Below are 14,736 nucleotides of genomic sequence, written 5' to 3'. Positions count from 1 at the left end.
GGTACGGTCTTTCCCATTCCTAGAAATTGTGCATGAACATGAAGTACTTCCTTGCTCACTTGATGCTGTCTTAGGCTTGTTTAGAAATAGGACCCTAATTGCTTTAAGAAATCTGACTAAAAAGTAATGGACAATGTACAAATGTACCCTCAGCACACCCTCTAAGCCCGGTCCTGGCACATATCGACGAGTTTGTCGGTTTCATTTTGGTATGGTTTGGTTTACCCACTCCTTGCTCACTTGTCTTAGGCTTGTTTAGAATTTGGGCTTATGGGCTTGGTTTGCTACGTCACCGTATACGTAACTTCGTCACCTCAAAAACTATGCGAGAAAGAGTGACTTAAGAAGCAACAAAAAGATAAACCAAAAACTATACGTTCTTCTTGTATGATGATGACGACATTGACTTTGAAACAGTGTTATCTAAAAACGATTTGATCGGAAATATCTAACAACGATTCAAGAAAACCAAATGAAATTTGCAATTTCCAAGTACAAATTCGAGAAATTGAGTAAACATAAACTTGGTAGAAGAAAGAAATTATTTTTCTAATTACAGATCGAAAGAAGATTCTTCAGAGCCAAGTAACAGAAACCAAGGAATTAGCAAGCCCAGATTGTTCAAAAGTAGTATTAGATCCAAAATAAAGATTCTTATAATCCCCAGGAAACCCTTGAATCAATTTAAAACGCCGCTTTCTCTCAGAAGATTCATCACCAATCTGCGAATAACAAAACGACCAAAGAAGCTGAACAGATTCACTCTTTAAGAAACTTCTCTGTATTCTTCTCCCATCTGGTAATCGAACGCAGATTCTGCACAAAACGCTTTGATCCATATCGCGATTCGGTTCTTCTGGTAAGTTAGGGAATCCGAATACCGCGTTTGATGAATTCGTCGTATTCTCGGTTTCTTCTGATTCTTCTTCAGAGAAGCGTTTCGGGCGTTTGATTCTTCGCAGAGACTCGATTTCCAGAGAGGCGACGTCTACGAACGGTGATAATTTCTCCATCATTGATTGACACTCGAGCATCGTTTTGATCGATGATTACGGAGAGATTTAGGTAAATTTCAAAACCCTAATTGTTTCATAGTTAGAGTGGATTTTTGTGGAATTTGTGAGCTTCTCGTTTATTTATAGAGACGAGACGATAGAGAGGAGCTATAAAGGTTTGTTTCCTTTTCCTTGAAAATAGAAAAATAGATTTATTAGTATTATTGTTTTTGTGTTAGTAGAATTGATTTTTGGAGATATTCTGCGGATTTTTTTTTGTTTCTATTTTCCTTTTTTTTTTTTGTGTAATTACAGATTTTGTTTTTGATAATTGTAAGTTTGTAATACAAATTTAATTATGAGAAATCTACATTGATTATGAATTGAGATTTTATTTGATTTCTCTAAAGAACCTAGTGACTTTCTTGAGCAATATCTTCTTGTTTTGGCAAGTTTTTTTTTTCTGTCCACATTTTTGCACGATTTTTAAGCAACAATATAAATAATATATGGATCAATTTCTTATACAATAAATTTATCGTATAATTTTGTCAATTACTAGTTTTCTTTTTTTTAGGTTTTTGTGTGTGGACAAACTCTCTTAAATCATTTTCATGTAATGATTTTGACTCTTATAAATTACTCTCATTTGACCCAAAAAAAAAAAAATTACTCAAGGTCTCAAGTCTCAACAATCAATAATTTTGCGTTTTGACTATCAAATTCATCAAGAAGAAGAAGAATTGATTATTTCTGTATATATGTACAATATCTTTTTTACTTCTTTAGTCGAAGAAGACATTGATTTCAATCAAAGTTTGTTTTGGTAACTTTTTTTGCTTACCACAAGAAGATGATGAGAAGGGTAACGTATCGTCAACATATAAAAATCATAAAACAATGATTAACAAAAGGTATCACAGAATCTCAGAGAATGCTTCAAAAGACTATAGAAAGTAGAAATTGAAACACCAACCAAGAGTTTTGCTTTGTCTCTCTTTAATTTTTATTCTTTGCATATATGAAGTAATAGACAATACCTTTCTTTCTTTCTCAAATCATTTGATGTAGGTCACAAACCAATCAAGCATCTCCTTGTGAGCTTCTTCTGCTGCTTTAACCGCCTCTGGTTCATCGATGTTGTATCTAACTGTCCATCCGTGTGACACTTTCGGGTGTATCTTCACGTAACTATTCACCTACAGGATCCGTTTTAAAGTTAGATAAAGGTGATTAAATTACACTGTTGAGTTGCGGTGATAAAGCAGCTTACCTCGGGTTTGGAAGATAGAATCTCCTCAAATTGCTTCAAGAGTGCTGGTGGGGACATTTGATCAATTTCAGCTCCTAATATAGCAATTGGAGCCTTCCCACCTGCAATAAACCCGTGAAATTGATAAGGATCATCAAAGACCGGTGAAAGTAAAGAAACCGGACCAATCACAGTGTTTTTTATGTTTGCAAATGTGAATTAGTATTCTTTACAGTAATAATGATAGTATCTAATCATGGCGAGATCAGTTACGCAATCCTATAGGTGACTCTAAATGTTACAACGCATTAGGCAAGGCATGACAACTAATGTTCCTTGGTTCTATGTGAGGAATCAAGATGGAAGTAGCAAAGTCACTAACCTTTGATATCATCAACATTGACAAAAGAAGGATGAAGCAACACAGCTGCTTGAATAAGCTCTTCTTTAGACAGTTCCACCACTACTTTTGCTGAAGATGAATAACACAAGAGAGAAAAGTACTATCCATTAGACAAAAAGAGAGCGTCACATCTCTTAGGCATAGATTTCTAACAAAAACTCACCACCCCAACACATCCCTGCGGCTCCAATGGCAGTTATGCCTTTGTTCTTTATGGTTTCAAGTACTGGTTTCGTGTTTTCAAAGCCCTTATCCTGAAAAACAAAAGAGGATATGAACTGATTCAGATGGAATCTATCAAAATAACAGAACAATAACACATACATTGAGTCAAACTTGTTAACAAAACTTCAAATAGAAGTTGAGAATGTATAGGACAGTTATTATAAGGAGGAGAGGAGGAGGAACGAACACAGCCATGGTCTTTGATCCAGACAGGGATGGGTCTGTCCTGGTTAGAGGGATTATAAGGATCTCCACCAAAGTAATCAGGAACCACAACATAGAATCCAGAAGCTGCAACCTTGTCCGCAAGCGCCCTTAAGACATAAAATTAAGACTTAACACTCCATAAACATTCCTCCATAGTTGTACAAGATAAACTTGAGATAATGCAATGCAATCAAAGCAATGATTCAAATTAAACATTTAGATCTTATCAAATGAGTTCAGAAAAGACAAGTCAACTTAAAGACACATGATAGGTATGCTTCATCTTGTACATAATCCAAAACCAACAAAACTATTTGCAGGCTCAAATGAAAATTCTAACTAGACCTCATATGTGGCTACTAAATACTATCTAATTCCTTCAAAGAAACAAACCCAAGTTAAAGATTCCATTTTTAATGGTTGAATCGATGAAGAGGGAAGAATTAGTAGTAGTACCTTAAGTTTGGAGCTTCAAAACCTGAAGAACAAAAACGTACCTAAAGTCAGAGTCAACAATGATGCAATGATCAAATCAACAAAACGGATCCAAAAAGAGAAAAACAAAAACCCTAATTACTCCGATCATATTTCAACTAAAACAAAGAAAGTCAAAACAGATCAAAGCAAAGAAAGAAGAGTATTTTACCAAAAATATCAGAAATGAGGAGGACGCAGAGCTTGGACTCGGCAGAGCCGGAGACGTAGGCATCAAGCCCACCCAGCTTCTCGACATGACCCGACCCGGAAACCGGGTTAAGAGTTGGCGGGTTTTCACAGCACTGAGGTCCCGACATGTGTTAGTTCTTCGGAAAAACAGAGAGATGATACAAAGAAACCAAACTCAATCATTCGTTTTCTTTTAACATGTTGTTGTGACTTGTGACCAACTAATCAACGGAGAGTCATCTAACGGTTCCAAATAGAACACTAATCCATCTAACGGTCTAGAATAGTACACTAATATTTTCTATACAAGATTTTTTTTTTTTTTTTTTTTTTTTTTTTTTCTGTTTCTCTCTATACATATGCGTGATTGATTTCATCACACAACACTGGAGCTAGAGAACACAAGTCACAACAAGGAAGCAAACACTAGAAGAAAAACATCTATCAAACAACTATCTGAAATCTGGAGAAGATCAAAACTTTTTAAGAAGCTATGAACGCAAATGAATGATGAAATCAGCTGCGTAATCCATTGTTTTGAGACCTCCCAAGGAGAGTAATACAATCGCTAGCTCGTCTTTTCCCCATTTTCTTAGTCCATTGCTTAGACTCTTTAACACTTCTGTATCGATCTCTGTCACCCAGAGCGGCAAACAGCTCACCATTAGACTCACCAAACCGGAAATATATGTTCGCCAAGTTGCTGTTTCACATCCCACTGATATTTTCCCATCTAAGGCACTCGCGATGAACTCCAAGTGGCTTCCCAAGATTGCTTGGCGGCGGCGTTTGGATGCAGATGATCTTGAATCCACGCCCCAAGTAAGTGCTCCACATAGGACCACAAAGTAGGCAAGGGCATGACCTCTTAGCTCTGCAACTAGATCCGATGGTCCTTGTTCTCGGTCTGATTTGTCAGTTGATAGAAACCAAGATGGGATCGTTTCTTTGATGAGAACGTGGACCACACCTAAGCCACCGGTTAGCCATACCAACGAGGCACTCAGCGAAGCAGCAAGCTTCACTTGAGTCATTGCTGTTGCTAGAGAACTTTGGCCGTATCTTGATCCGTTCTTCACTGTCTTCAGCTTTTCCAGCTTCTCCTTTGAGAGCCTGTTCTGGGCTATATCCTCCACCGAATGTATCAGCAGAGAGAGAATCTCTTCCGATACGGAGACAGTATCTCTGAGAGCACGATACATACGGAGATAAAGAATCCCTGGTGCTACAGGAGAGATCCCTCCATAGAAATGAGAGCCGAATCCATGGCCAAGAAGAGCTCCAACGCCACCATCATTTGACATGGGGGCAGCATTCAAACCCAGAGTGGCACTGAAGCAGTTTCTGAGGAGCTGAATCACAGCGTCTTGGTTGTGAAGGAAGACGGTGCGAGAGGCAGAGAAAACAAGGAAGTCAAACCAACGTTTCGCCTTTTGGGTCCATAATGAAGCTACAATGGGCATGCAAGGCCAAGGGCAGCCTGCAGCCAAGCACTCCAGAGCTGGGCCAGCCAGGTTGAGAAACCGCTCTGAGGCTTTGTCAATTTTGTAAGTAATGGTTAGACTAACAAATGCGGCTAGAGGTAAAGGAAGCGTTGCCGGAGAACTCCCTCCTGCAATACCACAGCAAGAAGTCAACCATAAGTTCAAAAGACAACTTTAACTTTAACACATCAAATCAGGACAGGTAAAAAGCTTATTATAAAGAGAGGATGGTACAGACTACAGAGATGGTAAGCCAAACAAACAGACTGGCATTTTAAACACGTTGAATAGTTTTACCTGGAGCAAGGCTAGGGATATCGACGCCTGTTGTTGCAAGAATTTTCGTTATATATTCCTCAACAGTGGATAGATTTGTAGCTGGACTTGGCCAATCCACGCCGTTCATGAATACTGGCTTCCAAACACCTCTACTCACCTCAGCTGAGAAATAGCTTACTATCGTTGCTAATGATGCCGGGAGAAAATCTGCTAAGTCTTTCAGCCCTGAAAGAAAAACACTTGTTATTCTGTAAATAAATTCACTTTACTGTAAGAAATGCATCTGATATAACAACTGATCAACACAGTCAAACATCTCTCATTGGCATTCAGAGTTGCCAAAGGTCATATAGACGGATGTTATCGCACATGACAACACAATTAGGAATCTGATCCAGCAAAACAAAACAAACCTGTAGCTAACTGACGAGGCGAAAGCCTTCCATGAGTACAAGCGGTTAAAGCAGCATCGACAACATATGGAACGGCTTTGAGGATATCCCAAGCAGGAAACTCAGGTCTAATATTGCTATCTTCACTTGCAGCTCCTGATGAACTGCTTGTGCCCGAATTTACTGGATTTAAAGTCTGACTGCCTCTGACCTTTCCGAACGTCATGTTGAGAAGTGCTTCAACTGTCTGATGAACGGGAGATCCATGTGTAAGTCCAGATAATGTGGCTGCTATGCATCTTTGGTGCTGCCTATACCAGACTTTCAGCTTGGGGAACGAGTCCACAAACACGGGCTGGCAAGATGCTGCCCTTGCAACTTCTGAAAGTCTCTTTCTGTTTCGGTCTCTATCAAGGATCTCCGACGAAACAAGATAAGAATTACGCACTGAAAGAAGATGTTCAGGAGTGAGTTGGGAGCCAACTGTGGGAACATCTCCCACACCATGCTCAATAGGAGGATGATTGAATCTCCATAGCTTTAAAAGAAGAGTGAATGCATTTGAGAAAACAGAATATGCTGATATTGCTTCTCCAGAAGGAAGAGTCCATGATACACTCGGGGTGTAAGATCCAAACTCTTCACAAATTGGCATTAGTGAGCAAGCAAGTTGCGGAACCTAAAAAGTAGCCATCAAAATCGTACATTACATCTTTCAGCAAATTCACTATTAAGTCTAGTAAACTTGGAAGTACAATTTACATACCATGCCATGTAAAGAGAAAATTTGAATGCTGTCAACAGATCCTATCCCAACAATAACAACATTCAACATGCAGGCATAACCAATCAAATGATTTTCAGCCCTGGAATAATCTGCTGGAACGGGTGGGGATAGTAATCTTGTAAGATATTCAACAGTGTGTTCCTGTACATCGAAGAAAGATAGATAAATCAAACATGTCTGTTCAACCGAAAATTCTCACTGGTGGAGATTCTGATTAGTGGATTTAATGCCAACCTGTATGTTCCAACCCCGTGTGAGAGATGCCCCGCAAAGAACTGTAGCAGCAGATATCTTCTCGTCATCCGATCCTTTGACTGCAACCTCAAATAGTTTCTCGAGCTCTGCTAAGCTTCCATCAAATCCATGAGGTATTTCAGTTGCTTTACTCTCGGTAAATTAAAAAAAGAGCATTACCTGGCTAAGAAACAAAAAGGAATAACTGAAGAAGAAGCAGAACTTAAGTCAAACTAGAATGCAACCACTATTCTCATTGTGGCAATGGTTTCCTTAGGTTACGACTTTGAAACTCCGTAGCTTAATTTTGTATAGTAATTTTAAATTACCACTGACTGTATGATTTGGAGGGAAGACTATGTGGATGAAGTAGTGTGGAGCTAATAGAGCAAAAAGAAACAAAAAGAAGATAATAACTCATTCTACCTTGAAGCAGGAACTGAAACTAATGTATTCACCATTGCGGCATTTAGTGGAGCCCCTTTCACAAATGATGACCAGCAGGGTACTTCATTCGGCAGACTCTGAGGTATTTGGTTGATTCGGCCATTAACATAGCCAGGCCACGAATAAGCCGACATATCCAGTATGTTTCTTGCAATACAAGCCTCGACTATCAGGTGGCGCATGTTTCCAGCTACGGCATGTACATAAAGTATGTTAGGCACGAAAGAGGCCCATAAAATCAACAAATGAAGACAATCAAGCGACAATAATGAAGAATACGAAGACAAACAAATTGGTTTAACTTCAATTCAATAGAGCGAAATTTTATTAAACTTACAGCAGTTGACAGGCATGTCCTTCATGTTTATGACATCAAAACATGACTTTCCAACATTGCCACCAGACAAAAACAAGATTGCCTTTGTGGCAGCCTTGTTGGCAGCAGAAACAACGCATTTGGGAGGAGCCAGCAATCCAGGGAAATCACCGAGGACCTGCAAACTTGTAACAAGGTCATCTCGCAGCTTTTCCATGACAGATTCGTATTTCCCCTCTTCAATAAGGTTTGCGACCACAAGAGGCACAATACATAATGACATGCACAGCCTTGTGTCCAGTCGAGGAATAGGTCCCTCAATAGGATCCCTTTCCTAGTAATAAAGAAAAACGAGAAAATCAGAACAGCCATTAGATACGGAAAATCTAAACTTATCATGGATGACAGAGTAACAATCAAATAGTACAGCTTCAGTCAAGAGAAAGTGTGTAAGAAAGTCCTCTGAAACTGCAGGTAACAAAAGTCTTGGGAATTATAACCAAATAACAGAACCAATTACAAAAGCACACGGTGTAAGTAAAACTTGCAAGCAATAGCAATTGCACTTTTCTGGGTACCAAAGTAGTGGTGAAATCACAAACAGAAAGATCAGTAAGAGAGTAATCTAACCCTTTGAACAAGTCGGAGAGCTGCTATCCAAAGCCCCAAGAAAGTGTCATGCCAAGTGCTCCCATTAATTTCTTTAAGTGTTTTAGCTAGACCTGAAAATTTAATACTCCCAAGTCATTTCGTTATATATTTGAGATATCTTTTCTTTGGTCAAAGCCACAAGTGAAAGAAGATGGAGTCTACAAATTACCGGTAATGATTTCAATCGCACTAGTTGGGTTTACTTGATATCCATCCATTGCATCTTCAAATACTAGATCAAGAGGAAGCCAAAGTGAAGAGAGACTTGCTCCATGGCATAAGCCAGCATAGGAAGAGAGAGATCCAAAATCCACAATTGCATTGGATTTCCGTGCTGAAGTTACTTTGCTATCATAAGAATACCCAAATCGTCTATTCGAAATCAATTGTAATAGATCCCCAGAATTTAGAACCTTTGAGTGTTTTAAAGCCGATGAATTTTCTCCAAGAAGCTGCACTTTCTGGACAAATTCATGCCACTTCGAAGCCCTGAAAAGAAATGGATAGCAAATGGATTAAAAGAAAAACACTTTACTACAGAGACATTACTTGTCAAATTCAGGTCATGATTAAGCAAAATATCTGCCAATGCAAAGAACAACATAACTATGATGCCACTGAAAAAACTTTACTCTCGTTAACTATGATGCATACCTGTTGGAAGATACCAAGTATAGCAATCTCGCAATCACTGTATTTCTGAGGAATTCCGCTATCAACTCAATAGCCATGATGGTATTCAAACTCTGTAACTTCTCTAGTGATCCAGTCTTTTCATTATATCTCTCAGGAGCATCAATTTCCATATCTTGAGACTTAACTAGCCACTGGGAGCTCGAGTCTTGGCTTAGCTCTAGCAAACCTTCATCACTTAACGCTGCATCTAGCAATTGTGACACCATCTTAAAAACAAACTCTACTAAAAGCACACCAGGTTTGCTTGTGTCCAGATCAAATAACTCTGAAAGACGAAGAATATTGGATACTGAAATCATGACCCTGTACAAAGAAGAAGGAAGATAAATACCAAGTAAGCCAAAACAGTATTTTGTATTCTCTAATTCTACTTCTGAGTACAATGTTAATGGAAACATACATTTACTAACATTTTTCCTACAGAGCCAAGCATTTGAATGAAACAGTAAGTAAGAAGTATCAACAAAAAAAAACTCACTTCTGGTAGTGAGGTCCACTAATATGATCTTTAATGGTGAACATATTTCTCTTGAGCAGCTCCAAGTAAATTCTATAAGCTGCTTGTTGCGTAGACCGGGTTGGAACAACTCTGCAACAATCAGAAAACATAGAACTACAATAAGATAAAACCAAATCTAAGATCCATCACAAAATCGTAGAGATTTTCCAAACTATAATTCACCAACTCACAATCCAAATTACGAAATAAATCATCAACACATAGAACCCTAAGGAAACAATCCATGAGCGATGAATCCAGACCTGTCAGCGAGAAGAGCAAGAACAACGAGAGGAGAAACAAGCTTCAAAGCCATAGCTCTTTCAAGAAACTTCCAAACAATAGGAACGTTATTATCCCAACAAATGTACGAAACAATAACCTCCGCAAGCTCCGTCGACGGTAACTCCACGGCGAAGAATTTCAAATTCGATGATAACTGAGAAGCCCAAAGACGAGGATCGACACAGTTCTCTTGAGCCATCTTTGTCAGCTCAATCACACAATCCCAGACGGTTCTCCGTCCAGGAACCACCATTTTTTCCGTTCAATCAACGAAGCTCTCTGAAGAAGAAGAAGAGCGGTTAAAAGATACAGGAACTCTTCAGATTTGATTTGGCGAAAAAAAAATAAACGCGTGTGCGTTTGTGTGTGCGTTTGCAAATGGCTGAATAGTCCTCGTGAGAGAGATGATTCAGTGCGTGTGAATTGTCCCGAGACGAAATATGAGAAAGACGTCAAAAGAGTTCACATTTCACAAATCTCTCCACTGTTTATGTCAACTTGTGTGTTATATTTCTTGAATTTATAAACAATTTTGGATTTTTTTTTATTTGAATTGAAATTTTTTAATTGATTTTAAAGTTAAAAGTACAAATTTCTTCTGATGGGTTCTACAAAATTTAGTTTATAATATATATATATATATATATATATATATATATATATATATATAGTTAATATGCATCTTTGTCAATAAAAGGCGTAAAGTAGATTTTTTAAATTAATCGGGAAAATTAAAAATTGGACAAATCTCCTAAATTTCCATTAAATTTCAACTTTTTTTTTTTTTTGTTATCCACTAAAAATTTTGCGAGTGACGAAAATGGTTAAAATCGTTGTGAGAAAATTCGAACTCTGCATAAAAAGACATTCATAAGAAATCTTTTAACTAGTGGACCATTACCATTTGGTTCTAAAAATGTATGTTAAGTGTTAACATAATTGTTGTAGACATTTTAAATGGCAAAATTATCTTACTTTCTTTTGTATTTCAAAAGTAATTTAAATTCAAAATAACTCCAGTTATTAAGAAAGAATCAAGGTGTATATATTTATTTTATGAATAATTGAAGTGAAAATTAAAAGTTATTGACCGGTGGGAGTTTATATTTTTTTTTTCTTTGAAAATCAATTTTGTTTTAAACAATAATAAGTTTAGATAGATGGTGGCAAGGGTGAGTTACAAAGCCATGATTTCGAAGTATGACTTTTGGAGGCAATTTTGCATGAAAGAGTAATGCAAGAAGAGCTTTTAGGTAATAATGCAAGATAATACCATTTTAGTCAAATTTTCCAGCTTTAGTCATGAGTCTAATTGATTAACATTACCATTTCTTGCCAGAAAAAAAAAAAAAAAAACATTACCACGTTCTATGGATCTTCTTATTTTCAACGCAGGGAGTAATCAGAAATTCTATACTGATAAAGATGGGTTAACAATATTTCTTCCAAGTTTTGTAATTTTTTGCATCCAATTTTAAATAAATAAATACAAATAACTTTCTTAAAAAAACTATCATTTTTAATAAATGAAAACTTAGAGAGAAAGAAGAGTTAAATTGGTAAATCGTAAAAATAATTTCTTTTTTTATGTAAAAATATATCCGTAAAAATTTAGCTAGTCATTTACGGACTGAACAGTTAAAAATATTTTATCCAACATCGTTGTAAATGGATGTAACAATAAGTAAAACATAAAATAATAACATAGAAAGAAAAAAATGTAGTGAAAATGCTCTAGAAGAAAAACCATGTTAAGTCTATAACCTAAATACAATTAAGAAATTAAATGCTAGTAATCTAGTTTTCCATGATATTAATATTGGACTGCACATAGTTGACAATTATAAGATTCATGTGGCGATTTATGAATTCTGATGGGATATTTGTCAAAGCTATATATTATGAAATTAAAGAGTTCGATAATTGGTCAAAGTGAAGTTGGTATCAAAGACATTTTTTTACTTTATCTGGAATCAGTAGCTTAGCTACACTTGAATACTGTATTAAATATTGGTCGTCCGAATAACAACAACAACGCATGGGGGAAAAAGTCAAAAAACTAGTTTAACATATTTTTGGTGAACAAAAAAAATAAAACAAGACATATTTTGGCTACAATCCGAAATTTCTTGGTAAAAAAGTACTTTATTTTTGGTACAACTTTCTTTAGATTGAAGCAAAACATAACATTGACGTTTCAGTTGATTTTTTTTTTTTTTTTGATAAATAAAATTCACAACTTGAAGAGATTGGTAGATAGACGATTCAATATTCAATGTTTTCTGATGATACCATTACCATATGCATATTCAGAATTTTTTTAAAAGGTGTATATATTTATTTTTGATATTGCAAGATTAAAAATAGAAAGAAAGTACAAAAGATGCGGAACCTACGAAGTTGGTGAATTGAAGAACACGATTAATGATGGATGACCCACATGAATCCAGCTTTTATATACTCTTTAGTCTATAAACAAATGAGACAAGATCATCTCTAGATTCAGAACTTGGTGTGTGTATCAGGTAGGTAATGGTTAGAAATAAAAATTCTATCTAGTGAAGAGGTTGGCCAATGATTTTCAAACGTCTAGATCATTTTTGTCAATAACCGATTAGACTACGATAAGTAACTTGAGAAAACGTCATCATTTAGAAAAAGAAATTAGTAGGAACGTGTGTTTTCTTTCATCCATATTAACCATAGTATTCAAAGCTCAATTCAATTAAAAAAAAAATTACATCAAAGTGTAGTATTTCTCTTTTCCCTAAATCACCTAAAAATAGGATAGTGTTGAGAGGAAAAGGTGAAAAGGATAATTGGGTTAGTGGTTAGGAGTAGGTGGAGATGATGCTAGTGGAGGTTGAGGATGGTCCATCACCAGTTTCTAGTCGAAGATAAAGTCATGCCTTTGCTTTAATAAATGGACATCTTGAATTGAGATGTAGCATGTAATCTAGATAAAGTTAGCTTTTTATACCAATAGCCCAAAGTTGTGGATCAAGTGGAATTATGAACGTACTTAAGTTCATGAAGGAGCTCATACTTGACAGTATCTTCATGTTATTATGTCTAATCCTTCTGCAAATTATGTCGCCATGCATCCTTTGAAGCAAATCCTATCATCTGCTTATTCCCTCTTTGTCCTACTAAGTTCCCTTCTTCATCAATGTAGTTGATACAATCACCAAACGTAAGATGATTGTCTTTCACCACATTAGCTGGAATCAACTATTCACAAAACAAATCATTTTCTTGAGGAGTCATAGGAGTTTGGTTATTCGGATCGGTTTAATCGGGTTTTCGGTTGAAAACTATTCCAAATTAACTGATATAGATGTCGCGGTTCGGTTCGGTTCTGACTCTAGAATTCGAAAATAACCGAATTCGATTAATTTAACTTTTTGGGTTTTAAGTGGCAGAAACTGATGGCAAATGTTCTTTCCATTTTTCCTAACCAAGTGTAAACAAATCAATGCAAAATAGGATAATATTGAGAGGAAAAAAGTGAGTGAAAAAGATAGTGGTTAGGAGTAGGTGGAGATGATGCTACTGCACATCTTGAATTGTGATGTACCATGTAATCTAACTTTTGTGAAATTTCTTATCTTTATATACCAATAGTTGGAAGTTTAACCCGTTTGTTGTGATAGGGTTTTGACGTTCCAATAGTCATGAAGTAAAGTCGTAGAGATTATGGATTTATTTATTTTCAATAAATTGTTATGTGTGATCATTTGAACTCGTAAAATTAGATTTGAGTTTTTTTTTTTTTACTGAGACGAGCTTGCGGGAAACTCTTACGAAAAATTATGTTCACCTCCAAAGTTAATCGAGTTTAACTCAAACATCAGTGGCAATATAAAAAATTGTCAAGAGTTTTTTTTTCCTCCGTTAGAAAAACAAGAACTAAACGATGTTAATTCCTTGTTGGTTCACTGTTCAACAAACAATCATTTTTCAGTTTATAGATCTGAGTCGGTGATTTTATTTTATTTACGTCTAAGGCATGCTTATGCTTGTTGTTAAAGTTTTCACTATAAATATATTATATAGAATGAGAATTGTTGCAGAAGAAATAGTATATTTTTCCAAGTCCAACAAACAATCTACATCTTAAATCATTCTTTCATTTAATGATCAAAACTTCTAGAAAGTTGCTAATCAAGATTTAGATCTAGAAACGACAGTTAACTAATCATAAATAACATGTTGGAGAATAACAAAACATAATATAATTCGATTTGTATTTAATTAGTCAAATCTCTAAAACCGTTCGTGAAACAATAAGTGGAGAAGAGATCAGACCCAAAACAAAAAGTCCCTTTTTATTCTGTTAATTAAGGTGTGTGTTTGGTTGATGTCTTGTTCAAGTAAAAGAATCATCATATCTTGGTTGGTGAGAACACACAAACAAACACTATTCACTCTAGTGGCTTATATCTTTTGTTTTTCCTATCCAGTTGTTTGAAAACGACGGCGTTTGTGGTCTCTGATTTAGATTGCACACCTTCTCTTCTTCAACATCAATTCCATCATTTTTTTTTTGGTAAAACAATTCCATCATTTTATTTTGTACTTTTCCTCATCGTCTAAAATTTATCCTATAACCTTTTTTTTTGTGTCACTCTAATACATCGAAGTTAATCGGCTTTTTTGCTTCTATATAATGTGATAAAACGATCATAAACAATGCCTTTTTGTTTGAAAAAAGGTGGTCAAGTGGGAGTTCTAGAAAAAACATGTCAATGAGATTGTGGAGTTACTCAAAAGTACAGCTAAGTCGCACCATATAATATAACATCATTTCATGTTTCTCCAACGAATTAACATGTTGCACCGCTTCTCTAGTTCAAGACTTCAAGTAGTTCAATAATTAAATTAAGCTAGAGTGTTTAGTAGCAGCCTAAGAGTTGTT

At 36.1% G+C, this 14,736-nt stretch overlaps 3 protein-coding genes, 3 long non-coding RNA genes and 1 other non-coding gene across 8 annotated transcripts; 3 read left to right on the top strand and 4 right to left on the bottom strand.

Annotated features, from left to right (window-relative positions):
- The first annotated feature begins 4 nt into the window (after positions 1-4).
- On the top strand, positions 5-238 carry AT3G04555. Its single transcript, NR_141104.1, has one exon. It is a non-coding gene; the product is annotated as an other RNA (long non-coding RNA).
- A 78-nt stretch (positions 239-316) lies between these two features.
- On the bottom strand, positions 317-1,227 carry AT3G23605 (Ubiquitin-like superfamily protein). The gene has a single exon (NM_113264.4). It carries the CDS (start codon positions 1,032-1,034, stop codon positions 576-578), a length of 459 nt encoding a protein of 152 aa, NP_566733.1. The 5' UTR covers positions 1,035-1,227; the 3' UTR covers positions 317-575.
- A 457-nt stretch (positions 1,228-1,684) lies between these two features.
- Positions 1,685-4,082, bottom strand: AT3G23600 (alpha/beta-Hydrolases superfamily protein). 2 transcript variants are annotated; one of them, NM_113263.4, is made up of 7 exons: positions 3,729-4,082; positions 3,539-3,560; positions 3,063-3,189; positions 2,814-2,904; positions 2,630-2,719; positions 2,269-2,369; positions 1,685-2,194 (listed from the first exon to the last, which is right to left on the bottom strand). In NM_113263.4, exons 1-7 carry the CDS (start codon positions 3,874-3,876, stop codon positions 2,054-2,056), a joined length of 720 nt encoding a protein of 239 aa, NP_566732.1. In that variant the 5' UTR covers positions 3,877-4,082; the 3' UTR covers positions 1,685-2,053. The 2 variants fall into 2 exon arrangements, with proteins under 2 accessions (NP_566732.1, NP_001030749.1); NM_001035672.2 differs by having other exon boundaries at positions 1,821-2,194; positions 2,630-2,710; positions 3,729-3,934.
- On the bottom strand, positions 4,082-10,311 carry RFR1 (REF4-related 1). Its single transcript, NM_113262.4, has 12 exons — positions 9,797-10,311; positions 9,513-9,623; positions 8,993-9,337; positions 8,508-8,827; positions 8,318-8,409; positions 7,709-8,021; positions 7,351-7,561; positions 6,925-7,039; positions 6,670-6,831; positions 5,925-6,582; positions 5,530-5,736; positions 4,082-5,360 (listed from the first exon to the last, which is right to left on the bottom strand). Exons 1-12 carry the CDS (start codon positions 10,069-10,071, stop codon positions 4,240-4,242), a joined length of 3,930 nt encoding a protein of 1,309 aa, NP_189001.1. The 5' UTR covers positions 10,072-10,311; the 3' UTR covers positions 4,082-4,239.
- A 2,596-nt stretch (positions 10,312-12,907) lies between these two features.
- On the top strand, positions 12,908-13,171 carry AT3G04535. The gene is made up of 2 exons (NR_141103.1): positions 12,908-13,011; positions 13,090-13,171. It is a non-coding gene; the product is annotated as an other RNA (non-coding RNA).
- On the bottom strand, positions 13,148-13,480 carry AT3G04515. The gene has a single exon (NR_141102.1). It is a non-coding gene; the product is annotated as an other RNA (long non-coding RNA).
- A 689-nt stretch (positions 13,481-14,169) lies between these two features.
- Positions 14,170-14,553, top strand: AT3G04505. The gene has a single exon (NR_141101.1). It is a non-coding gene; the product is annotated as an other RNA (long non-coding RNA).
- The last annotated feature ends 183 nt before the right edge of the window (positions 14,554-14,736 follow it).

Source organism: Arabidopsis thaliana, chromosome 3, assembly GCF_000001735.4.
Source record: "Arabidopsis thaliana chromosome 3, partial sequence".
Lineage (NCBI taxonomy): Eukaryota > Viridiplantae > Streptophyta > Magnoliopsida > Brassicales > Brassicaceae > Arabidopsis > Arabidopsis thaliana.
Note: the sequence above shows the minus strand (reverse complement) of the source record. Positions and strands in the feature narration are given on the sequence as shown.